Source organism: Cottoperca gobio, unplaced genomic scaffold, assembly GCF_900634415.1.
Source record: "Cottoperca gobio unplaced genomic scaffold, fCotGob3.1 fCotGob3_351arrow_ctg1, whole genome shotgun sequence".
Taxonomy (NCBI): domain Eukaryota; kingdom Metazoa; phylum Chordata; class Actinopteri; order Perciformes; family Bovichtidae; genus Cottoperca; species Cottoperca gobio.
Window position 1 is genome coordinate 1 of NW_021166950.1, and position 20000 is coordinate 20000.

At 43.9% G+C, this 20000-nt stretch overlaps 2 protein-coding genes across 2 annotated transcripts in view; both read left to right on the plus strand.

Annotated features, from left to right (window-relative positions):
• Window positions 1-116: 116 nt before the first annotated feature.
• On the plus strand, window positions 117-4682 carry mtx1a (metaxin 1a). Its single transcript, XM_029427662.1, has 6 exons — window positions 117-408; window positions 575-667; window positions 931-1113; window positions 2231-2307; window positions 3016-3173; window positions 4217-4682. Exons 1-6 carry the CDS (start codon window positions 238-240, stop codon window positions 4447-4449), a joined length of 915 nt encoding a protein of 304 aa, XP_029283522.1. The 5' UTR covers window positions 117-237; the 3' UTR covers window positions 4450-4682.
• A 3458-nt stretch (window positions 4683-8140) lies between these two features.
• LOC115005711 (thrombospondin-3a-like) overlaps window positions 8141-20000 on the plus strand; it is a 26194-nt gene continuing 14334 nt past the window's right edge. Inside the window, exons 1-9 of the mRNA XM_029427661.1 lie at window positions 8141-8636; window positions 9523-9729; window positions 11374-11627; window positions 11908-12010; window positions 12891-12917; window positions 14996-15078; window positions 15259-15310; window positions 18586-18734; window positions 19101-19238. Of these exons, the coding sequence (XP_029283521.1) occupies window positions 8555-8636; window positions 9523-9729; window positions 11374-11627; window positions 11908-12010; window positions 12891-12917; window positions 14996-15078; window positions 15259-15310; window positions 18586-18734; window positions 19101-19238 (1095 nt within the window). The 5' untranslated portion in view covers window positions 8141-8554. The remainder of the gene's footprint in view (window positions 8637-9522; window positions 9730-11373; window positions 11628-11907; window positions 12011-12890; window positions 12918-14995; window positions 15079-15258; window positions 15311-18585; window positions 18735-19100; window positions 19239-20000) is intronic.

Consider the following 20000-nt stretch of genomic DNA (forward strand, 5'->3'; position numbering starts at 1 on the left):
CTGAGATATTTTTCTTTTCATTTAGTGTTTAGTCAAATGTCCCTTTTTCACTCGTCAGATTATATTCAACAGTTTAGTCAAAACGTATCGACGTCAGATTGTTTCTCATTATCTGACCTCAGTGAAGCTGTGTGCGTCCGAGCGGCTCGTGTCCTGTGAGCGGCAGAGGAGACGTTTAGGAACGTTTGTCTTTATTTAACTAGATTTGAGTGTTTGTTCCTCAACAGAACAGTTGATATGTTCCCAGGGCAGCTCCTCATCTTCTCCTTGCGACCTGTCCTGCAGCGCCCCCTTCAGGACAAACACTTTCTGTGTAATAACGAAGCCCTCAAACACGACCTCACCTGTAATCGTGCTCATCACCCTGTTCTCCGGTTTCAGCCGAACGCCATCTTATCGTCTCTACATGTGAGATGTTTACGTTTCCTGCCATCCTTCTGCGTAACAACATGTTGTTCACACGTGAACTTTGTCCGTCGCCTCGCGAGCGTTTGACCTTGTTGTTGTTGTTCCCGGCTCGTCGTGTGACGCAGGAGCGACTTCTGTGTTTAACTATCTGAGGCGTGTTTTTCAGAAATACAACGCAGACTACGATCTGTCGGCCAAAGAGGGAGCGGACAGCCTGGCCTTCATCTCTCTGCTGGAGGAGAGACTGAAACCTGCTCTGGTGAGAAACTCTCTGTTCTGAAATAAAGTCACAAACGATGAAAGTTTACAAAGACTTTACAAACTTGGATAATCTGTGAGGTTAAAGACGTTAAATCAAGTCGTAAATTAGTAAGAAATGTTTCTGTAAATATTCCGTCTCACAGCGCCGTCATGTGTTTATTGTTACCAACGAAGGCTCTGATACAGACATGGGTCCATGAAACATGACCTCAGGGACACCAGCGGCTGCTCCCGTGTTGAGGATGAATGTTTTTCTCGTAGATCTACAACTTCTGGGTCGAGCCGAAGAACTACGTGGACGTGACTCGCCGCTGGTACGCGGAGCACATGCCCTTCCCTCTGAACTTCTTCTTGCCCGGACGCATGCAGCGCGGTCAGATGGAAAAACTGCGTCTGCTGCGCGGAGACGAGAGCCTGGAGGCCGGAGAGGAGCTGGAGAAGGAGGTGAGCTGGAAAGGTTTCCGTGTTCCCTACAACAGAGTGAAATAAGAGCCGAGCAGAAGCACTTGTTCTTTGTGTTAGCCAACGTTCTTGTGGCGGAAACAAATGTGACTTTAATGGTCGGCAGGAACATGACGGCACGCAGCGGTTTCCATGTGAGCAGCCCGCTGCTTCAGCTGCTCTGGAACTCATTTACAAGGAAAGGAAAAATGTGTTCTGCTGGAAAAGTGCAGTTATGGAACGACGTGTGGAAAGAGGTCAGAGGTCGGGAGAAGTTCCTTTACAGGAGACGTTTATGTGTTTTCCCAAAGGTCCCCGTGTGCTGACTTCAGACGCTCAGTAAAGACATGAAGCAGCAGGAACCAGCTGGAGGCTTCTGAAAGGAGTATTTCAGATGTACAGAGGCTCTCTTCATTAACTGGGCTGCAGCAGGAGGAAGGTACTACCGGAGGACACGGGGAAAACCTACAACACCCAGAATGCACTGGGCTCGGCCTCCTCCATACGCCGGCCTTCCTCCGCAGCTCAGCATGGATCAACTCCCCAGGTGTCACACCCCACCTCTGGGCTCTGATGTTCATTGTATCAGCACTACGTCACCCGGCTCGTGTAACCGCAGTAATCCTCTCCAGAGACTCTGTGCTCCAGATAACGAGCTTCCTGTCTCCAGGAACAGCTGTCAGTGATCGTTAGCATCACTTTTCCACCAGTTTTTAATGACTGCTCTAGTCGTAGGTAAGAGAAACTCCTCCGAGTGGTGGAGAGCTTCTCACGTTTCACTGCGGCCTCACTTCTAACCCTCCTGATGTCTTCTCAAAGTCTTGGTCGTAGTTTGACTCGTGGTGTCTGAGCCGTGACATCGCTTTATGTTGAACACCTTTTCACACGGTGAATGATTTGTTGATTCTTCTGTTGTAGAGGTTTTTAATGTGATATAAAATCTGAGGTTTGGACACGAGATGTGTTCTGTGAGTTTTCCAAAGTCCACTTCCTTTGTCTTCCTGGAGTTCCCACCACCTATCACGCTCTGTGTGGGACTTGTTGTACGAGACCTTGGTGAAGATTTAAAGGCTATACATGTTTATATTTAAATATAATATATTTCCTGTTGTGTTTGCAGCTGTACCGTGACGCTGCAGAGTGCATGAACCTGCTGTCCCAGAGACTCGGCTCGCACAAGTTCTTCTTCGGAGACTCGTAAGTTCATCCAGACTCAAGTAGGGACGTCACCAGAAAGTTAGTTACCAGTGAAACTCCACGATTCTCCAAACCAACTCGATACCACAGTAAAACTAAAACATTAACGGTTTACAGCTAGCAGCTAATGTTAGCTAGCTCTGCTGCAGACTTCATCACAGATTTGTAGTTCCCTCTGCAGCTTTATCAGGTAAACTGGCTGCGTCCTCTGTGAGTTTACTGCGTCACAAACACATGTTCTATCGTCCCGGGGACAGCGTTAGTCCGGAGCCCTGACGGTACCACCGGGGTACTACAGTACTGTAGAAAAGTATTGCCAACTTTTCAGAATTCTGTCGTGGGCTTGGTACCAGAGTATCGCCCTCCTGACTTCTCCGCTCTCTGGTCTCTACCTGTGCAGCGGTAGAATAATCCTTCATCTGTGGTTTTAGCACGCTGCAGTAACGACTCAGTGTAATCCTGAACGTACGTCCACAAAGTGTTTCTGCACTGACGTTAAGTTCTGACGACATTATGAGAGGAGCTGCAGAGAAGTAAAACCTGTTTCTTTACCTTGATCTGTGTGTTACTGAGTCTAAAGTCTCGCTTCGACAGCCACAGTGTAATCTTTATGTTAAATAATCTCTGATCTACTTATTGTTTCTGGAGTTTTCTGTAAAGCTGATTTATGTGAGTGAGACCAAAGTAAAGCTGCTGTGACGTGTGCAGGCCCTCGTCTCTGGACGCCTACGTGTTCGGTCACTTGGCTCCGGTCCTGAAGTCCAAGCTGCCCAACGGGAAACTGCAGCAGCATCTCAAGTCTCTGGACAACCTGAGCAACTTCTGCAGCAACATCCTGCTGCTGTACTTCCCCCGAGACAGCCGAGGTGAGGCCGCACTGCACTGTTTATCTGCAGCAGCTTTATCTAACGTCATGTACACACACTGCCTCATTGTTTGTCTGAAGGGCAGAACTGTGTGAAGAGATTACTGAAGCTTTCTGTCCCAAACGCCCGGACAGAAGTTGGAAAAAGGTGGTTCCCTTGAAAACAAGATTCTAGAAAAGTAGAAAATGCTTGTGAATGATGGCGGCTGAAACAAATTGCAAAGCAATGCTGAAAATGCAGAGATATGAAATAAATTGTTTGGGCACTAAAATAAGCAAGAGGTGTTAGGGAACTAAAATAAGCAAGAGGTGTTGGGGAACTAAAATAAGCAAGAGGTGTTAGGGAACTAAAATAAGCAAGAGGTGTTAGGGAACTAAAATAAGCAAGAGGTGTTAGGGAACTAAAATAAGCAAGAGGTGTTTGGGAACTAAAATAAGCAAGAGGTGTTGGGGAACTAAAATAAGCAAGAGGTGTTGGGGAACTAAAATAAGCAAGAGGTGTTAGGGAACTAAAATAAGCAAGAGGTGTTGGGGAACTAAAATAAGCAAGAGGTGTTTGGGAACTAAAATAAGCAAGAGGTGTTTGGGAACTAAATAAGCAAGAGGTGTTAGGGAACTAAAATAAGCAAGAGGTGTTAGGGAACTAAAATAAGCAAGAGGTGTTAGGGAACTAAAATAAGCAAGAGGTGTTAGGGAACTAAAATAAGCAAGAGGTGTTTGGGAACTAAAATAAGCAAGAGGTGTTAGGGAACTAAAATAAGCAAACAATCATGAGGATAAAACTCCGAACAGCAGGAATCCTGCAGATACATTAACTTCAAATAAGACAAACTAAAGTGCAACATACAAAGAACATTTCATTCGCCGAAGTGCAGTCAAAACAACAGGTGAGTTTTCAGTCTGCAGAAGGTGTGCAGACTTCCTGCTGTCCTGACGTCCATGTGGAGCTCGTTCCACCGTTTAGGAGCAGGACAGGTTTTATTTGAGGGGGGATCCCACTCACAGTGAGGGAGTCTCGCTGACGTCCTCTGTGTTGTTTTTCAGAGAGCAGCAGTCAGAAGACGTCCTCCCCGCCGCACCCTGAGGGCGGAGACTTCGATCACGTCCCCAACAAGCGCAAGAAGCAGCTAATGTCAGTGCTGGTGGCTCTGGGCGCCATGCTGAGCTACGCCCTGCTGACCGGCATCGTGTCCATACAACACCTGCAGCAGGAGGCGCTGGAGGCGCCGCCCGACCTGCAGACCATCGGATCTCAGGACGAGGACGGAGACGGCTGAGGACACGCGGTGTCCGAACAGAGGCATCATGGGACTTTATGGACGGAAGTTAAGATGTTGAAGGAAAGAATTAGCTGTATCTCACTCTGAAGAGTTTTACTGTCGCCAAAGAAAAGTGTCGGTATCATTAAAAATGTTAATAATGGTCAACACGTCCAGGAGCCTTCAGTGGACAGGAAGTGGACGTCGGAGCTGTTTATGTACAGAAATTAATTAAAAGTTAATTCTCTTGATTCTTTTTCCGAGTTAGATTTTTTGATTTTACTTGTTAATTTTTTTAACATTCTGTTATTTTAATCAGAAACATGGATTGGCCTAAAAAATTAATTGATTTTAATTTTGTACTAGGCATTCTTATGGTGCGTTCAGGAACTTAAATCAGTGCGTGCAACTAAAATGAGTGTGGGACTTTAGGGAACTAAAAGGAGCAAGGGGTGTTGGGAAACTAAAATGCGGGGGGGGTCAGGGCCTCAATACCTCATGTGTTATAGTGGAAGACAGACAGAGAGCTGGGGGTCCCGGCCGGGGTTAGGGGACCCTGAGTGGTGGTAAAGGGGGAGGGGAGAGACCTGCTCCTTGACTCTCTCCTCTTATCCTGCTCCCAGCCTCACGTTATGGGGGGGGGGGGGGGGGCATTATGAGTCTTACATGAACTGGAAAAACTGAACAAGAGAACGATGAAACGACAGACGACAACATCCACATGTGTTCTGACTTCAGCTCGCCCAAACACCCCCCCTCCACCCGCCCTGACCGGGTCTGGACCCCGGGGACGTTCAGCTGCTCATGACGCCATCACACAGGAATGTGTGTGTGTGTGTGGGTGTGTGAGCTGATCTGGAAGCAGTTTGTGAATTCTTCCTCCTGTGGACTCGGGTTCAGTCTGACAGCTCTTCACTCTTTTTACTCCCGACACACTTCGGTGTCACGCTCCAGCGGGGAGGTGTAACCTGCTGTTAAACGCAGCAGGTTACCATGGCAACGCTCCACAGTCAAAAACAAACAGTGTGAGGAGGCTCAGATCATTTCAGCGTTTGGATCTGATCCCCAGAAACAGTTTACATTTTAATTGCAGCCTGTCAGGACATTATGGTGCATTCAGGTGCTCCTCGGAAGGACCCATTTCCAGAGTTGGGCACACAAAGGTCCACTAGGGTCCGCCTGCATGGACGGATTACTGATTATTACGGGCCAACTGCTAACATTTCTTTGTTTGGAAGTCACAAAGAGACACAATTCTACCAATTACACCACAAAGAGATTGAAAACTAATACAAAGGTATAAGATACGCAATGACTACAAAATCCTGCAAAACAACCACGTAGAGATGCGAAAAGACCAAAAATAGATCCAAAACGACTACGTAGAGATGCAAAACTACTACGTATAGATGCATACAGATGCAAAACTACTAAGTAGAGATGCAAAACTACTACGTAGAGATGCATAGAGATGCAAAACTACTACGTAGAGATGCATAGAGATGCAGAACTACTAAGTAGAGATGCAAAACAACCACGTAGAGATGTGAAAAGACCAAAAATAGATCCAAAACGACTACGTAGAGATGCAAAACTACTACGTATAGATGCATAGAGATGCAAAACTACTACGTATAGATGCATAGAGATGCAAAACTACTACGTAGAGATGCATAGAGATGCAAAACTACGTAGAGATGCATAGAGATGCAAAACTAAGTAGAGATGCAAAACTACTACGTAGAGATGCAAAACTAAGTAGAGATGCAAAACTAAGTAGATGCGTAGAGATGCAAAAATACTAAGTAGAGATGCAAAAATACTAAGTAGAGATGCAAAAATACTAAGTAAAGATGAATAGAGATGCAAAAATACTAAGATGCAAAATGACTACGTAGAGATGCAAAATGACTAAGTAGAGATGCAAAACTACTAAGTAGAGATGCGTAGAGATGCAAAACTACTACGTAGAGATGCAAAACTACTAAGTAGAGATGCAAAAATACTACGTAAAGATGCAAAACTACTAAGTAGAGATGTCTAGAGATGCAAAACTACTACGTAAAGATGCATAGAGATGCAAAACTACTACGTAGAGATGCGAAAAGACCAAAAATAGATCCAAAACGACTACGTAGAGATGCAAAACTACTACGTATAGATGCATACAGATGCAAAACTACTAAGTAGAGATGCAAAACTACTACGTAGAGATGCATAGAGATGCAGAACTACTAAGTAGAGATGCAAAACAACCACGTAGAGATGTGAAAAGACCAAAAATAGATCCAAAACGACTACGTAGAGATGCAAAACTACTACGTATAGATGCATAGAGATGCAAAACTACTACGTAGAGATGCATAGAGATGCAAAACTACGTAGAGATGCATAGAGATGCAAAACTAAGTAGAGATGCAAAACTACTAAGTAGAGATGCAAAACTAAGTAGATGCGTAGAGATGCAAAAATACTAAGTAGAGATGCAAAAATACTAAGTAGAGATGCAAAAATACTAAGTAAAGATGAATAGAGATGCAAAAATTCTAAGATGCAAAATGACTACGTAGAGATGCAAAATGACTAAGTAGAGATGCAAAACTACTAAGTAGAGATGCGTAGAGATGCAAAACTACTACGTAGAGATGCAAAACTACTAAGTAGAGATGTCTAGAGATGCAAAACTACTACGTAAAGATGCAAAACTACTAAGTAGAGATGTCTAGAGATGCAAAACTACTACGTAAAGATGCAAAACTACTAAGTAGAGATGCGTAGAGATGCAAAACTACTAAGAGATGCGTAGAGATGCAAAACTACTAAGTAGAGATGCAAAACTACTAAGTAGAGATGCGTAGAGATGCAAAACTACTAAGTAGAGATGCAAAACTAATAAGTAGAAAAGGTAACTCTGGTTGTTGGCTGTTTGCGGTTGCGTGCTGCACCAGTAGATTCCCTACAACCATTAAAGTATGAATGTGTTATCGGGGTTTTCTAACTAACCATATGACAAATCACATTTGAGCAAAACATTGATAAGCAACACGTGAATTAATAAAACGTTTCTTACTACGAACACAACATTTACCTTCGTCCGCCATGTTTCTGCGTAATATGTCGACAAGTCTTCGACCAAAACGTTTTGCCGAGATTTCCGAATTGGTGTTCTGACTTCAGAGGGCGTTCATGGGACTTTTCCCAGTCGGGAATTCATTTTTCACCACATGCAGCAATAGAAATCTTGAGATCGTAACTCCAAATTCCTCAGGCAGAACTCCACCAAGAGCAGTGTTTTTATCAATTATTAGAATCCTTAAGTTCAGTTATTTCTAAAATAAAATAATTGGTCAGACTGAAGAAATGTTTTGTAGAATCCCTCTGGACTCTGGGATGGACGTGTCCTTATTTCAATCATTTTATAGATTACATATCGTTCTTATGTAAAAAAGAAGAATATTGAATATCCTATTTATAAATATGTATAGCAAAAGATTGTTAGTTACAAGCTTCAGTTGCTACTAACTGTAATGACTACATAAAAGTCCAATATATACTTAATAAATAAATAATAGAATGTTGACTTTCTGATGGTGATATTTAGTTTTTACTTTGTAAATCTAAATTGTTATCAGATTTCTGACTTAACTATGACTAACCATATAAAATCTTTATATTTATTAATTATTTAATCATCACCTGTCAGTTAACTCTCTTCGCTCGCGCGCTTTATGCTAATCACCTCTAGTCACTGTGCTGCGCGCACGAGCTGAGCGCGCACCAGCAGCAGTTTCCAGCCGCGCTCGTGAGGCCGACCGTTAGTTTCTCCTCCGGCTCCTCTCCTCCTCTCCACCCCGCTCTGCTCGTCACTCTGTCGGTGTGGATCCAGCTTGTTCTCCCGGTTCTCCTCTGGGGGTTAAACTCTCCGCTTCCCCGGTCTACTCGGTTCTTGCGCTTCTCTGTAAAGTTTGGTCTCGGTCGGTCCGCCGGTTCCCCGCTGACAGCTGTTGCAGCTCCGGTACTAACCGTCACTTTGGACCCGGTTCCCCACCGTCTGCTCCCTCCGTCATTTAAAAGTGTTTAGACCCGGTTCCCGGTAGCCTTCTTCCCGGTTTCCGTTTCAGACATGGGTTGGAGTGTCCCGGTTCTGCTGTCATTCATCTGTGTTGGACTCTCGGTGGGAGTACCGGACGGACCGGACGTTCAAGGTAACATCGAGCTAACCTGCTGCAGTACCGACACTAGCTTAAACATTTCAAAACATTTCAATCCAACATGAAACTAATGAAATCTTTAACCTCAGTGCTCATAACTACACACAGATGTTCACAATGATTACATATATAATGAAGAACACAAACATTGCATTCATCTGTATATTAAATGCTAGGGGCTCTAAGTTAATGCTCTTTTAATAATTATTTATCATTTTATTAAGCAGATCTGTAAATATTTATTAAAGTGTAATTTATACATCATATCATATACTTTTTTACCTACCATCAGGCCCCCCTTTAAAATACTAATGAGCTCTAAATGACCTGCCTGGTTAAATAAAGGTTAAATAAAATGATAAAGTTATTATAGGATGTCTGTTGTTATTATGATTGGACAGAGTTGTCATGGTAACTGAGATGATCAGAAGCAGGAGGACAGGAAGTGTCTTGTTCTTCTTCCTCTGTGGTGTTTCTGTTGGCTTCTGACACTCAAACAGTGTCAGCATTCACACACAATACATATTGCTTTTAATATAAATACTAATCTGCTTTAGTTTCAGAATAAAAGCCTGGAAGTTTATTTTTTTTTATGATTAGTGATTATACGGTAACTATAGTAACAACCAGAGCCAACAACATCACCTGTAACCGTGGTAAAGGCACATAAAACATGGCAACTGCAGGCAGAATATATATATATATTCGTATAATTATATTTACCTCCAGATGCAGAGGATGGTAATCATAAATAAAGTATGCTCCTCTGTTTTATTCCGTCATGTCATTAAGAAGCTTGAACTCGTTGAGTAAAACTTTATTGACATGAATCACATTGATGATGTGTCTGTATGGTGAAGCTGTTCTTGATCCTCCTCAGTGATCGACGTGTTGAGTCTTCAGGACTCGAAGCAGAGCGTGGCGGCGGTGGAGAAGCTGTCGGGTGGTCTAAGCTCACTCAGTGACGTCTACGTGGTGTCCACGTTTCGGCTGCCGGCCAAGTTGGGTGGCGTCCTGCTCGGTGTCTACAGCAAACAGGACAACAGGAAGTACCTGGAGGTCGCAGTCATGGGCAAGATCAATAAAGGTTGGACATTTAACTTTAACATCCTCCACCAGCTGGTAAACTAACGCTGTTCAGTGGATGCAGAACATCCTTTTCTTTCTAACCTCCTTATTTTCCTCATTCCTTCTCCTTGAAATCCGTTCTCATGAACATCAGACCAGAATCTCCTCTGTGCTCCAGCATCATGTATGTGGATGTTTCCACTCAGTGAAGTATTCAGACCACAGACTCCTCCATGTTTTTATGGATGGAAATCTTGAACATGTCTGCTGCTTCATTTTACAAACATTTCCCCAAAGTTCAGCCACATCCTGACACTTGTGGTATATTTGGAAACTGTGAGATCTCTGCTAGAATTAAAAAGATTGTTTCTGGTTTAAAAGGATGAAATGCAATCAGTCAGCTCACCTGGTGTAATACATGATACAGTGTTTCCCCTACCATTGTCAATGGAACCTTGCGCCCCCCTGAAATTCACAGTATTTTTTATTTTATACTACCTGCGTGTCAACCTGTCTGTCTATCTGCCTGTCTCCCTGTCTCTGCTGTGACAGGCAAACAGTGTTTACAGTCTGCTGTCTGTCAGCTGGACTGAACTCTGTGTCGCTGCTCACCTTCATCTTCTAATACACTTTTCAGAGTGTTCGTCATGAAAGGTCAACAAACACATGATGCACCTTTTAAAGAGCGTCAGCGAGGAAGACAAACTTATTATAACAATTAACTTCTACCTTCATCATCTCCACGATCACTATCGTGTGTGTGTGTGTGTGTGTGTGCGTGTGTGTGTGGATGAATGGGTTCATTATGGAGCCCAGCTGCTGTGGAGATGAGCTGTTTGAAGCGCTCTGATGAAGACTCACTTTGTTCTGTGAGTTTCTCTCGGTACATCGGGGCGAGACGGGGAAAGTCAATATTGTGAGGGTGACAGCTGGTGCTTTCACTAAATATTTACTCAATGACAGTTTAATAAATAATGATCAGTATTATATAAGCACTCAGTGGGTAAAAACAAATAATAGAAGAACAGAAAATGGCACTTGTACTATATTACAAAGTCTCACATGTGGCGCAGACCTGATGATGATGATGATGATGAACCCTAACCCTGCTGTAAAGAGTAATTCATTTTCCTTTGAATTAGTCTGTTAATATGAACATCAATATGTGGTGTTGATACGTTTATCCACATAATATTATAATTGAACATACTATGATTACATAACACAGCAGAGCCTCAAACTGTCGCTGTGTATTACAATTTACTTTTATGTTCCAGCAGGACGAGCTAAAAACATCACGTGACGCCATCATACACTTGGTGGTATAGATATGAATGGTGATGATACAGAAAAACAGAATCTTCCTGATGAAAGCAAACATCTTGAAGTAAAATACATTTTCATTAGTCTCATTTCTCCGAAACAGGAAATCTTCAAAATCCACCCTTGAGTGAATACTGCCGCTGAATCATATTGTTTACAGTCACAACCGCTCTAGCGACGGTTGCGACGCATCGCCACGGAGGAAATGCACCCAGCGAGGGCCAGCCAGCACGCTGACCAGCTTTCTCTGACCCGCCGGGTTTAAATCCCCCCCAGCCTCGAGGAATAATGTCAGTGTGCCAGACATCAGACTAACTCCTCCTCCTCCCTCCCCCTCCAGTCCTGGTGCGCTATGTGCGAGCTGATGGGAAGCTCCACACGGTGAACCTGCAGAACGCTCACCTTGCAGACGGGCGCACTCACTCCATCATCCTGAGGCTTGCTGGTCTGCAGCGTGACAACATGAACATGGAGCTCTATGTCGACTGCCGATTGGCCGACTCCAGCCAGGGCCTGCCCTCGTTGGTCCCCCTGCCCAGAGAGGCGGAGATGGTGGAGGTGAGACACGGACAGAAGGCCTACGCCCGACTACAGGTGAGCTTGTTTATTCAATTACTTCCATTTTATAAAAGTTGCTCTGATGTCCTTAGAGCACAAGAAACTACACAAACCTACAAATATTCATTTATGTTCTGAATTCTAACCTTTCAATGTTTGTTTACATAATGCCACTGTTGCTTTAAAAATAACTGTATTCTAAATGCTGTGTGTGTGTGTGTGTGTGTGTGTGTGTGTGTGTGTGTGTGTGTGTGTTTGTTTGTGTGTGTGTGTGTGTGTGTGTGTGTGTGTGTGTGTGTGTGTGTGTGTGTGTCAGGGTGCAGTGGAGTTCCTCAGGATGGCTCTAGGAGGCACAATTGCTAAAGCCGGAGCTCTGACTGACTGTCCCTTCCAGGGAGACTCTTCAGCCTATAACTCAGGTCAGCTCACATTACTGCACATTATTTATATATATATTTACCCTGCATCACTAAAGGTTATTCTATAGGTGACTTTATTGAGTCATGTTTCAGTGTTTCAAACAGTGTTATCCAAACATTTCCAATAACTGCAACAAATATTCTGCTTCAGTGCAGATTTGTTGCAGTTTATCCTCAAAAACAACATTTTCACTGATGAGTTATATTCATTAATACAATGTTTTCTGGAGTGCTAAAAAGATTTCGGACATGTGATCCAAACATTCCCAATAATTGCAGAGCAAAAGTCGGCATTTATTGAAAAGATAATTCACCACAAATATTCTGCTTAAGTACAGATTTGTTGGTGTTTAGCCTCAAAAACAACATTTTCTCTGACAAGTTACAGTGTTTCCTCCACCATTGTCTTGGGCCCCCCAATGAAACCCCGCACCCCCCTGAAATTCAAGGTGTTTTTTATATTCACAACTCACTGTTCACATTGAACAGGTGCTCTTTTATTAAATGTTATTTATCTAGTTTATGTGCACGTTTCAGTGTTTACTGCGTTTCTTTGCGCATTCACATTCTCTCTGCTCTGTTTCGTGAAGGGCGGGGCTCCCGGCACACACACACATGCGCACACACCTACAGTCAGACACAGTGCGGAGGAAAGGAGAGGAGAGAACTACAAAAAAAAAGTTTCAAAGGGAGTTTGTTAGTTTTTCAACATGACGATAAATGTTGTATGTTTGCATATGAAGAGCTTCTTGACTTCCTGTTGTCAGAGCACTCTGATGTTGTCACATGTTTACTTCATATTCCAGCTGATCTCTTCAAACTAATGTCACTGATCATATGATATGTGATATTTACGATAACTGATGTTTCTGTGTTTCAGTAAGCGGGGAGGTGAACTCCATCCTGGGTGAGTTTAACATTTTTTAGTAAATTATGTCTAAACGTCGGTACTAGACGAAACGTCGTAAATACATAATTTAGACATAACTAAAATTAAAATATATCTTTTTTATTTACAACGTTGAGGTTCTAGACCAGTGGTTCTCAACCTTTTTTGGACCAGTGGCCCCCTATCATCATTGTCCAATTTATGTGCATGTTTCAGTGTCAATTGTCTACTTTGGGCATTCACATTCTCTCCTCTGCTCTGTTTTGCAAAGGGCGGGGCTTTGCTCCCGACACACACACACACACACACACACACGTGCGCACACACCTCCAGTCAGACACAGAGTTGGAAAGGAGAGGAGAGAACTACAAAGTGCAAAAAAGTAAAAAAACCAACATATTAATTATAAATGGAACGGCGTCAATTCCAACGTTCAGAAACTCAGGTGAAAATATCCGCGTTTTTTAAATGCACACAGCCTGAATCAGCAGTGATGCTTTTGAGCAGTGGCGGCTGAGGAGGGTGGCGCTGTTTTTTTCAAGCAACACTTTATCGCTCAGCAAAATAAAAGTCTAGAAACAACACAACATTGCCTGAACACTGGATCAGAATCAATTCAGAATTTGGTTTATTGCCAAGTAAATTTACACTTAAATAAACTTTGCCTCACTCTTTTCTTCAAATTTCAGATTTAACAACATAGCAGACAACCCCTGTTCTAGACGAAACAAATGTTTAAAAATAAATTATTGTCCGAGCTGCAGTTTAAACAGATGAGTTTTCAGTCTGCAGAAGGTGTGCAGACTTCCTGCTGACCTAACATCAACGGGGAGGTCGTTCCACCATTCAGGAGCAGGACAGCAAACAGGTTTTATTTGAGGGGGGGTCCCACTTGCAGTGAGGGAGCAGCGAGCTGATTGGCCGATGCAGAGTGAAGTGAATGCGCTGTGATGTCTGGTTTGACCATGGTCAAACCAGACATCCTGGATGTAGGAACATGCTGATCCATTCACAGCGCGGTGGACCAGCACCAGAGTCTCCTCCTGATGTTGTACAGAGTGTGTCTGCAGGAGCGGGTTGTTGCAGCGATGCTGTCACTGAAGGACAGTTGGTTGTCCAGTATCACACCCAGATTCCTTGCAGTCAGAGTCGGGGAAACAACAGGTGCCGATGTTGATGGTAAGGTCTTGGATGGGAGAGCCCTTACCTGGAAGGAAAAGGAGCTCGGTCTTGTCAAGGTTGAGTTTCAAGTGATGTGCAGCCATCCACCGAGAGATATCAGCCAGACAAGCCGAGATCCGTGCCTCCACCTGGTTTTAGATCTGGGAAAAGCCAGAATCAGTTGAGTGTCATCTGCGTAGCTGTGGTAGGAGAAGCCATGAGAGTCAATGACAGAGCCAAGTGAGTTGGTGTAACCCTGAGGTACTCCGGTGATGAGTTGACGGGTCCGACAAAGCCCCTCTCCAAGTTACCCTGTAGGTCCTTTAGGTAGGATTCAGCATGAGAGAGCAGAGCCTGAGACTCCCAGTTCTTGGAGGGTGTAGAGGAGGACAGCGAGGAGGCAGTCTCAGCTGAGTTGAGCCTTGAAACCAGATTGGTCCGGATCGAGAAGGTTGTTCTGCTGAAGGTAAGACGAGAGTTGATTAAAGACGCTCAAGTGTTTTGTAAAGAAATTAAAGAAGAGAGACGGGTCTGTAGTTGTTCAGAAGGGTTGAGTGCGGGTTTCTTTAGGAGGGGTTCACTGCTGCCTCTTTAAGACTATTTGGAAGCAACTAGTTGTTCAGGAAGTGTTGAGAAGGAAGAAGGTCAGGAGCAATAGACTGGAGAAGGTGAGAGGGGACAGGGTCGCTGGGGAGTGGGCAGAAGTAACAAGGGTTAGACACCTGATTAAGGTCTAGAACCAAAACGTTGTAAATGAACCATTTATTTGGAAGTTAGCCAGTGTGCAGGAGCGTAATCGCAACAATGTCCTGTCCTGTTCCTCTAAAGAAAAACATATTGCTATTAAACGACATAACTTCTTCAAAGTGACGTTTGTCGCCCGTAGTTTGTACGTGTACATGTAACCAATCAATGATCTCACCTGTACCTGTCAGGTGATCACACCAAGGCTCTGATTGGTCAGCTCATCATCTTCAACCAGATCCTAGGAGAGCTGAGACAGGACATCAGAGAGCAGGTGGGACACACTGAGAGACAGACTGGACATCTACAGTGTCGATAAATAAATAACATTTTATTATGCATTCTGCAGGAACTAAATATTTAAGTACTGGAGTCTATTCCAACCTAAACAGGCTGGTATCAGGGGGAAATAAGAATAATACATATTTTACATAATGTCTCCTGTCCTCCTCAGGTGAAAGAGATGTCTCTGATCAGAAACACCATCCTGGAGTGTCAGGTTTGTGGTGAGTCTGCTTTGCTTACTAAACATTTCCACATTAAAATGTATTTAATAACTCTCCCTGTGCTGTATATTCAGATAAATGTGTAATGTCTCTGAAGGTAACGTTTCCTCTCTCTCCTGTCATGGTGTCATCAGTCCTGTGTTGTATATGTAGTGAGACAGAGACATGTGTAATGTTCCTGAAGGTAACGTTTCCTCTCTCACCTGTCATGGTGTCATCAGTCCTGTGTTGTATATGTAGTGAGACAGAGACATGTGTAATGTCCCTGAAGGTAACGTTTCCTCTCTCTCCTGTCATGGTGTCATCAGTCCTGTGTTGTATATGTAGTGAGACAGAGACATGTGTAATGTTCCTGAAGGTAACGTTTCCTCTCTCTCCTGTCATGGTGTCATCAGTCCTGTGTTGTATATGTAGTGAGACAGAGAAGTGTGTAATGTTCCTGAAGGTAACGTTTCCTCTCTCTCCTGTCATGGTGTCATCAGTCCTGTGTTGTATATGTAGTGAGACAGAGAGATGTGTAATGTTCCTGAAGGTAACGTTTCCTCTCTCTCCTGTCATGGTGTCATCAGTCCTGTGTTGTATATGTAGTGAGACAGAGACATGTGTAATGTTCCTGAAGGTAACGTTTCCTCTCTCACCTGTCATGGTGTCATCAGTCCTGTGTTGTATATGTAGTGAGACAGAGAGATGTGTAATGTTCCTGAAGGTAACGTTTCCTCTCTCACCTGTCATGGTGTCATCAGTCCTGTGTTGTATATGTAGTGAGACAGAGAGATGTGTAATGTTCCTGAAGGTAACGTTTCCTCTCTCTCCTGTCATGGTGTCATCAGTCCTGTGTTGTATATGTAGTGAGACAGAGACATGTTTAATGTCCCTGAAGGTAACGTTTCCTCTCTCTCCTGTCATGGTGTCATCAGTCCTGTGTTGTATATGTAGTGAGACAGAGAGATGTGTAATGTCCCTGAAGGTAACGTTTCCTCTCTCCTGTCATGGTGTCATCAGTCCTGTGTTGTATATGTAGTGAGACAGAGAGATGTGTAATGTTCCTGAAGGTAACGTTTCCTCTCTCTCCTGTCATGGTGTCATCAGTCCTGTGTTGTATATGTAGTGAGACAGAGAGATGTGTAATGTCCCTGAAGGTAACGTTTCCTCTCTCCTGTCATGGTGTCATCAGTCCTGTGTTGTATACAGGACTGTCTCAGAAAATTAGAATATTGTGATAAAGTTCTTTATTTTCTGTAATGCAATTAAAAAAACAAAAATGTCATGCATTCTGGATTCATTACAAATCAACTGAAATATTGCAAGCCTTTTATTATTTTAATATTGCTGATTATGGCTTACAGCTTAAGAAAACTCAAAAATCCTATCTCTAAATATTAGAATATCATGAAAAAGTATACTAGTAGGGTGTTCAACGAATCACTTGAATCGTCTAATTAACTCGAAACACCTGCAAGGGTTTCCTGAGCCTTGAAAAACACTCAGCTTGGTTCAGTAAACTAAATCACAAGTATGGGGAAGACTGCTGATCTGACTGCTGTCCAGAGGACCATCATTGACACCCTCCATCAGGAGGGTAAGACACAAAAGGAAATTTCTCAAAGAGTAAGCTGTGGACAGAGTGCAGTTTCAAAGCACATCCACAAAAAGTCTGTTGGAAGGGGGAAATGTGGCAGGAAACGCTGCACAACCAAGAGAGATGACCGCAGCCTTAACAGCATTGTGAAGAAGAGTCGCTTCCAGAATTTGGGGGAGCTTCAAAGACAGTGGACTGAAGCTGGAGTCCAGGTATCAAAAGCCACTGTTCACAGACGTGTCCGGGAAATGGGCTACAATAGCCTTATTCCCATGGTCAAGCCACTTCTGAACTCAAGACAACGGAAGAAGCGTCTGACTTGGGCTATGGAAAAGAAGCACTGGACAGTTGCAGAGTGGTCCAAAGTCCTCTTTTCAGACGAAAGCAAGTTTTGTATTTCATTTGGAAGTCAAGGCGCCAAAGTCTAGAGAAAGGCTGGAGAGGAGCAAAATCCAAGTTGCTTGAAATCCAGTGTGAAGTTCCCACAGTCAGCGATGGTTTGGGGAGCCATGTCAGCTGCTGGTGTTGGTCCACTGTGTTTCATCAAGCCCAGAGTAAATGCAGCTGTGTACCAAGAGATTTTAGAGCACTACATGCTTCCGTCTGCTGAAAAGCTCTATGGAGATGAGGAATTCATTTTCCAGCATGATCTGGCACCTGCCCACAGTGCCAAAACCACCAGTAACTGGTGTACTGACCATGGCATTACTGTCCTCGATTGGCCTGCCAATTCCCCTGACCTGAACCCCATAGAGAATATGTGGGGTATTGTGAAGAAGAAGCTGAAAGACACCAGACCCAACAATGCTAATGAGCTAAAGGCCGCTATTGAAGCATCCTGGGCATCCATAACACCTCAGCAATGCCACAGGCTGATTGCCTCCATGCCACGCCGCATTGATGCAGTAATCCGTGCAAAAGGATTCCCAACCAAGTACTGAGTGCATTAATGGACATTTTCAAATGTTTGATTTTGTTTTGCTGTTATAAATCTTTTTTTTTTACTTGGTCTGAGGAACTATTCTAATTTTTTGAGATAGGATTTTTGAGTTTTCTTAAGCTGTAAGCCATAATCAGCAATATTAAAATAATAAAAGGCTTGCAATATTTCAGTTGATTTGTAATGAATCCAGAATGCATGACATTTTTGTTTTTTTAATTGCATTACAGAAAATAAAGAACTTTATCACAATATTCTAATTTTCTGAGACAGTCCTGTATGTAGTGAGACAGAGAAATGTGTAATGTCCCTGAAGGTAACGTTTCCTCTCTCTCCTGTCATGGTGTCATCAGTCCTGTGTTGTATATGTAGTGAGACAGAGAGATGTGTAATGTTCCTGAAGGTAACGTTTCCTCTCTCTCCTGTCATGGTGTCATCAGTCCTGTGTTGTATATGTAGTGAGACAGAGAGATGTGTAATGTTCCTGAAGGTAACGTTTCCTCTCTCCTGTCATGGTGTCATCAGTCCTGTGTTGTATATGTAGTGAGACAGAGACATGTGTAATGTTCCTGAAGGTAACGTTTCCTCTCTCACCTGTCATGGTGTCATCAGTCCTGTGTTGTATATGTAGTGAGACAGAGACATGTGTAATGTCCCTGAAGGTAACGTTTCCTCTCTCTCCTGTCATGGCGTCATCTCCCCTTTGAGCAGCGTCAGCGTTGTTCGTAGCTAGTCAGCCTGTCTGTCTGTCTGCAGGTTTCCATGAGCCTCGCTCCCGCTGCTCTCCTAACCCCTGCTATAAGGGCGTGTCCTGCATGGAGAGTGTGCATTACCCAGGTTATACCTGTGGACCCTGCCCACCGGGGACCTCCGGTAATGGCACGCACTGTCACGACATCGACGAGGTAAACGCACAACAACAACAGACTCCTATTAATATTTATCAGAATCAAAATCCGGTTCATGGCCACACACAAGGATTTTACTTTGGTGTATAATGGTGCTGCACAAACAGTCAGACAAATTCAAATGGAAAAATATGATAAATAAGATTGTTTTTACAAGAAACATACATTTACAATAAAAATATAACAAACTACTGTGAGAACATATATGCAGCACATCTTCAAGGTGGAACAGCTGTGCAGATATTATTCTGAGTTCTGTATCTCTGGACGCTGCCTCGTCCTGCTCAGATTAATGACATGATGACGATGACACAGTGATAAACTCTGCAGCCCATCATGTGATAATAACCTCCCCCCCCTCAGTGTGAGCAGCAGCCCTGTTTCTCTCCTGAAGCCTGTGTGAACACTGTGGGGGGGTTCATCTGTCTGCCCTGTCCTCCAGGACTGTGGGGGGCGTCGCTCGCTGGGACCGGACTGGACTACGCCAACAAACACAGACAGGTCAGACACACAGACAGGTTAGACACACAGACAGGTCAGACACGCAGACAGGTCAGACACGCAGACAGGTCAGACACGCAGACAGGTCAGACACGCAAACAGGTTAGACACGCAGACAGGTCAGACACGCAGACAGGTCAGACACGCAGACAGGTCAGACACGCAGACAGGTCAGACACGCAAACAGGTTAGACACGCAGACAGGTTAGACACACAGACAGATTAGACACGCAGACAGGTCAGACACGCAGACAGGTCAGACACGCAAACAGGTCAGACACACAGACAGGTCAGACACGCAAACAGGTCAGACACGCAAACAGGTCAGACACGCAAACAGGTTAGACACGCAGACAGGTCAGACACACAGACAGGTCAGACACGCAAACAGGTCAGACACACAGACAGGTCAGACACGCAAACAGGTCAGACACGCAAACAGGTTAGACACGCAGACAGGTTAGACACAAAGACAGGTCAGACACGCAGACAGGTTAGACACGCAGACAGGTTAGACACACAGACAGGTCAGACACGCAGACAGGTTAGACACGCAGACAGGTTAGATACAAAGACAGGTCAATCACACAGACAGGTCACATAGACAGGTCAGACAGACAGACAAGTCAGACAGACAGGTTAGACACATAGACAGGTTAGACACACAGACAAGTCAGACAGACAGGTTAGACACACAGACAAGTCAGACAGACAGGTTAGACACACAGATAGGTTAGACACACAGACAAGTCAGACAGACAG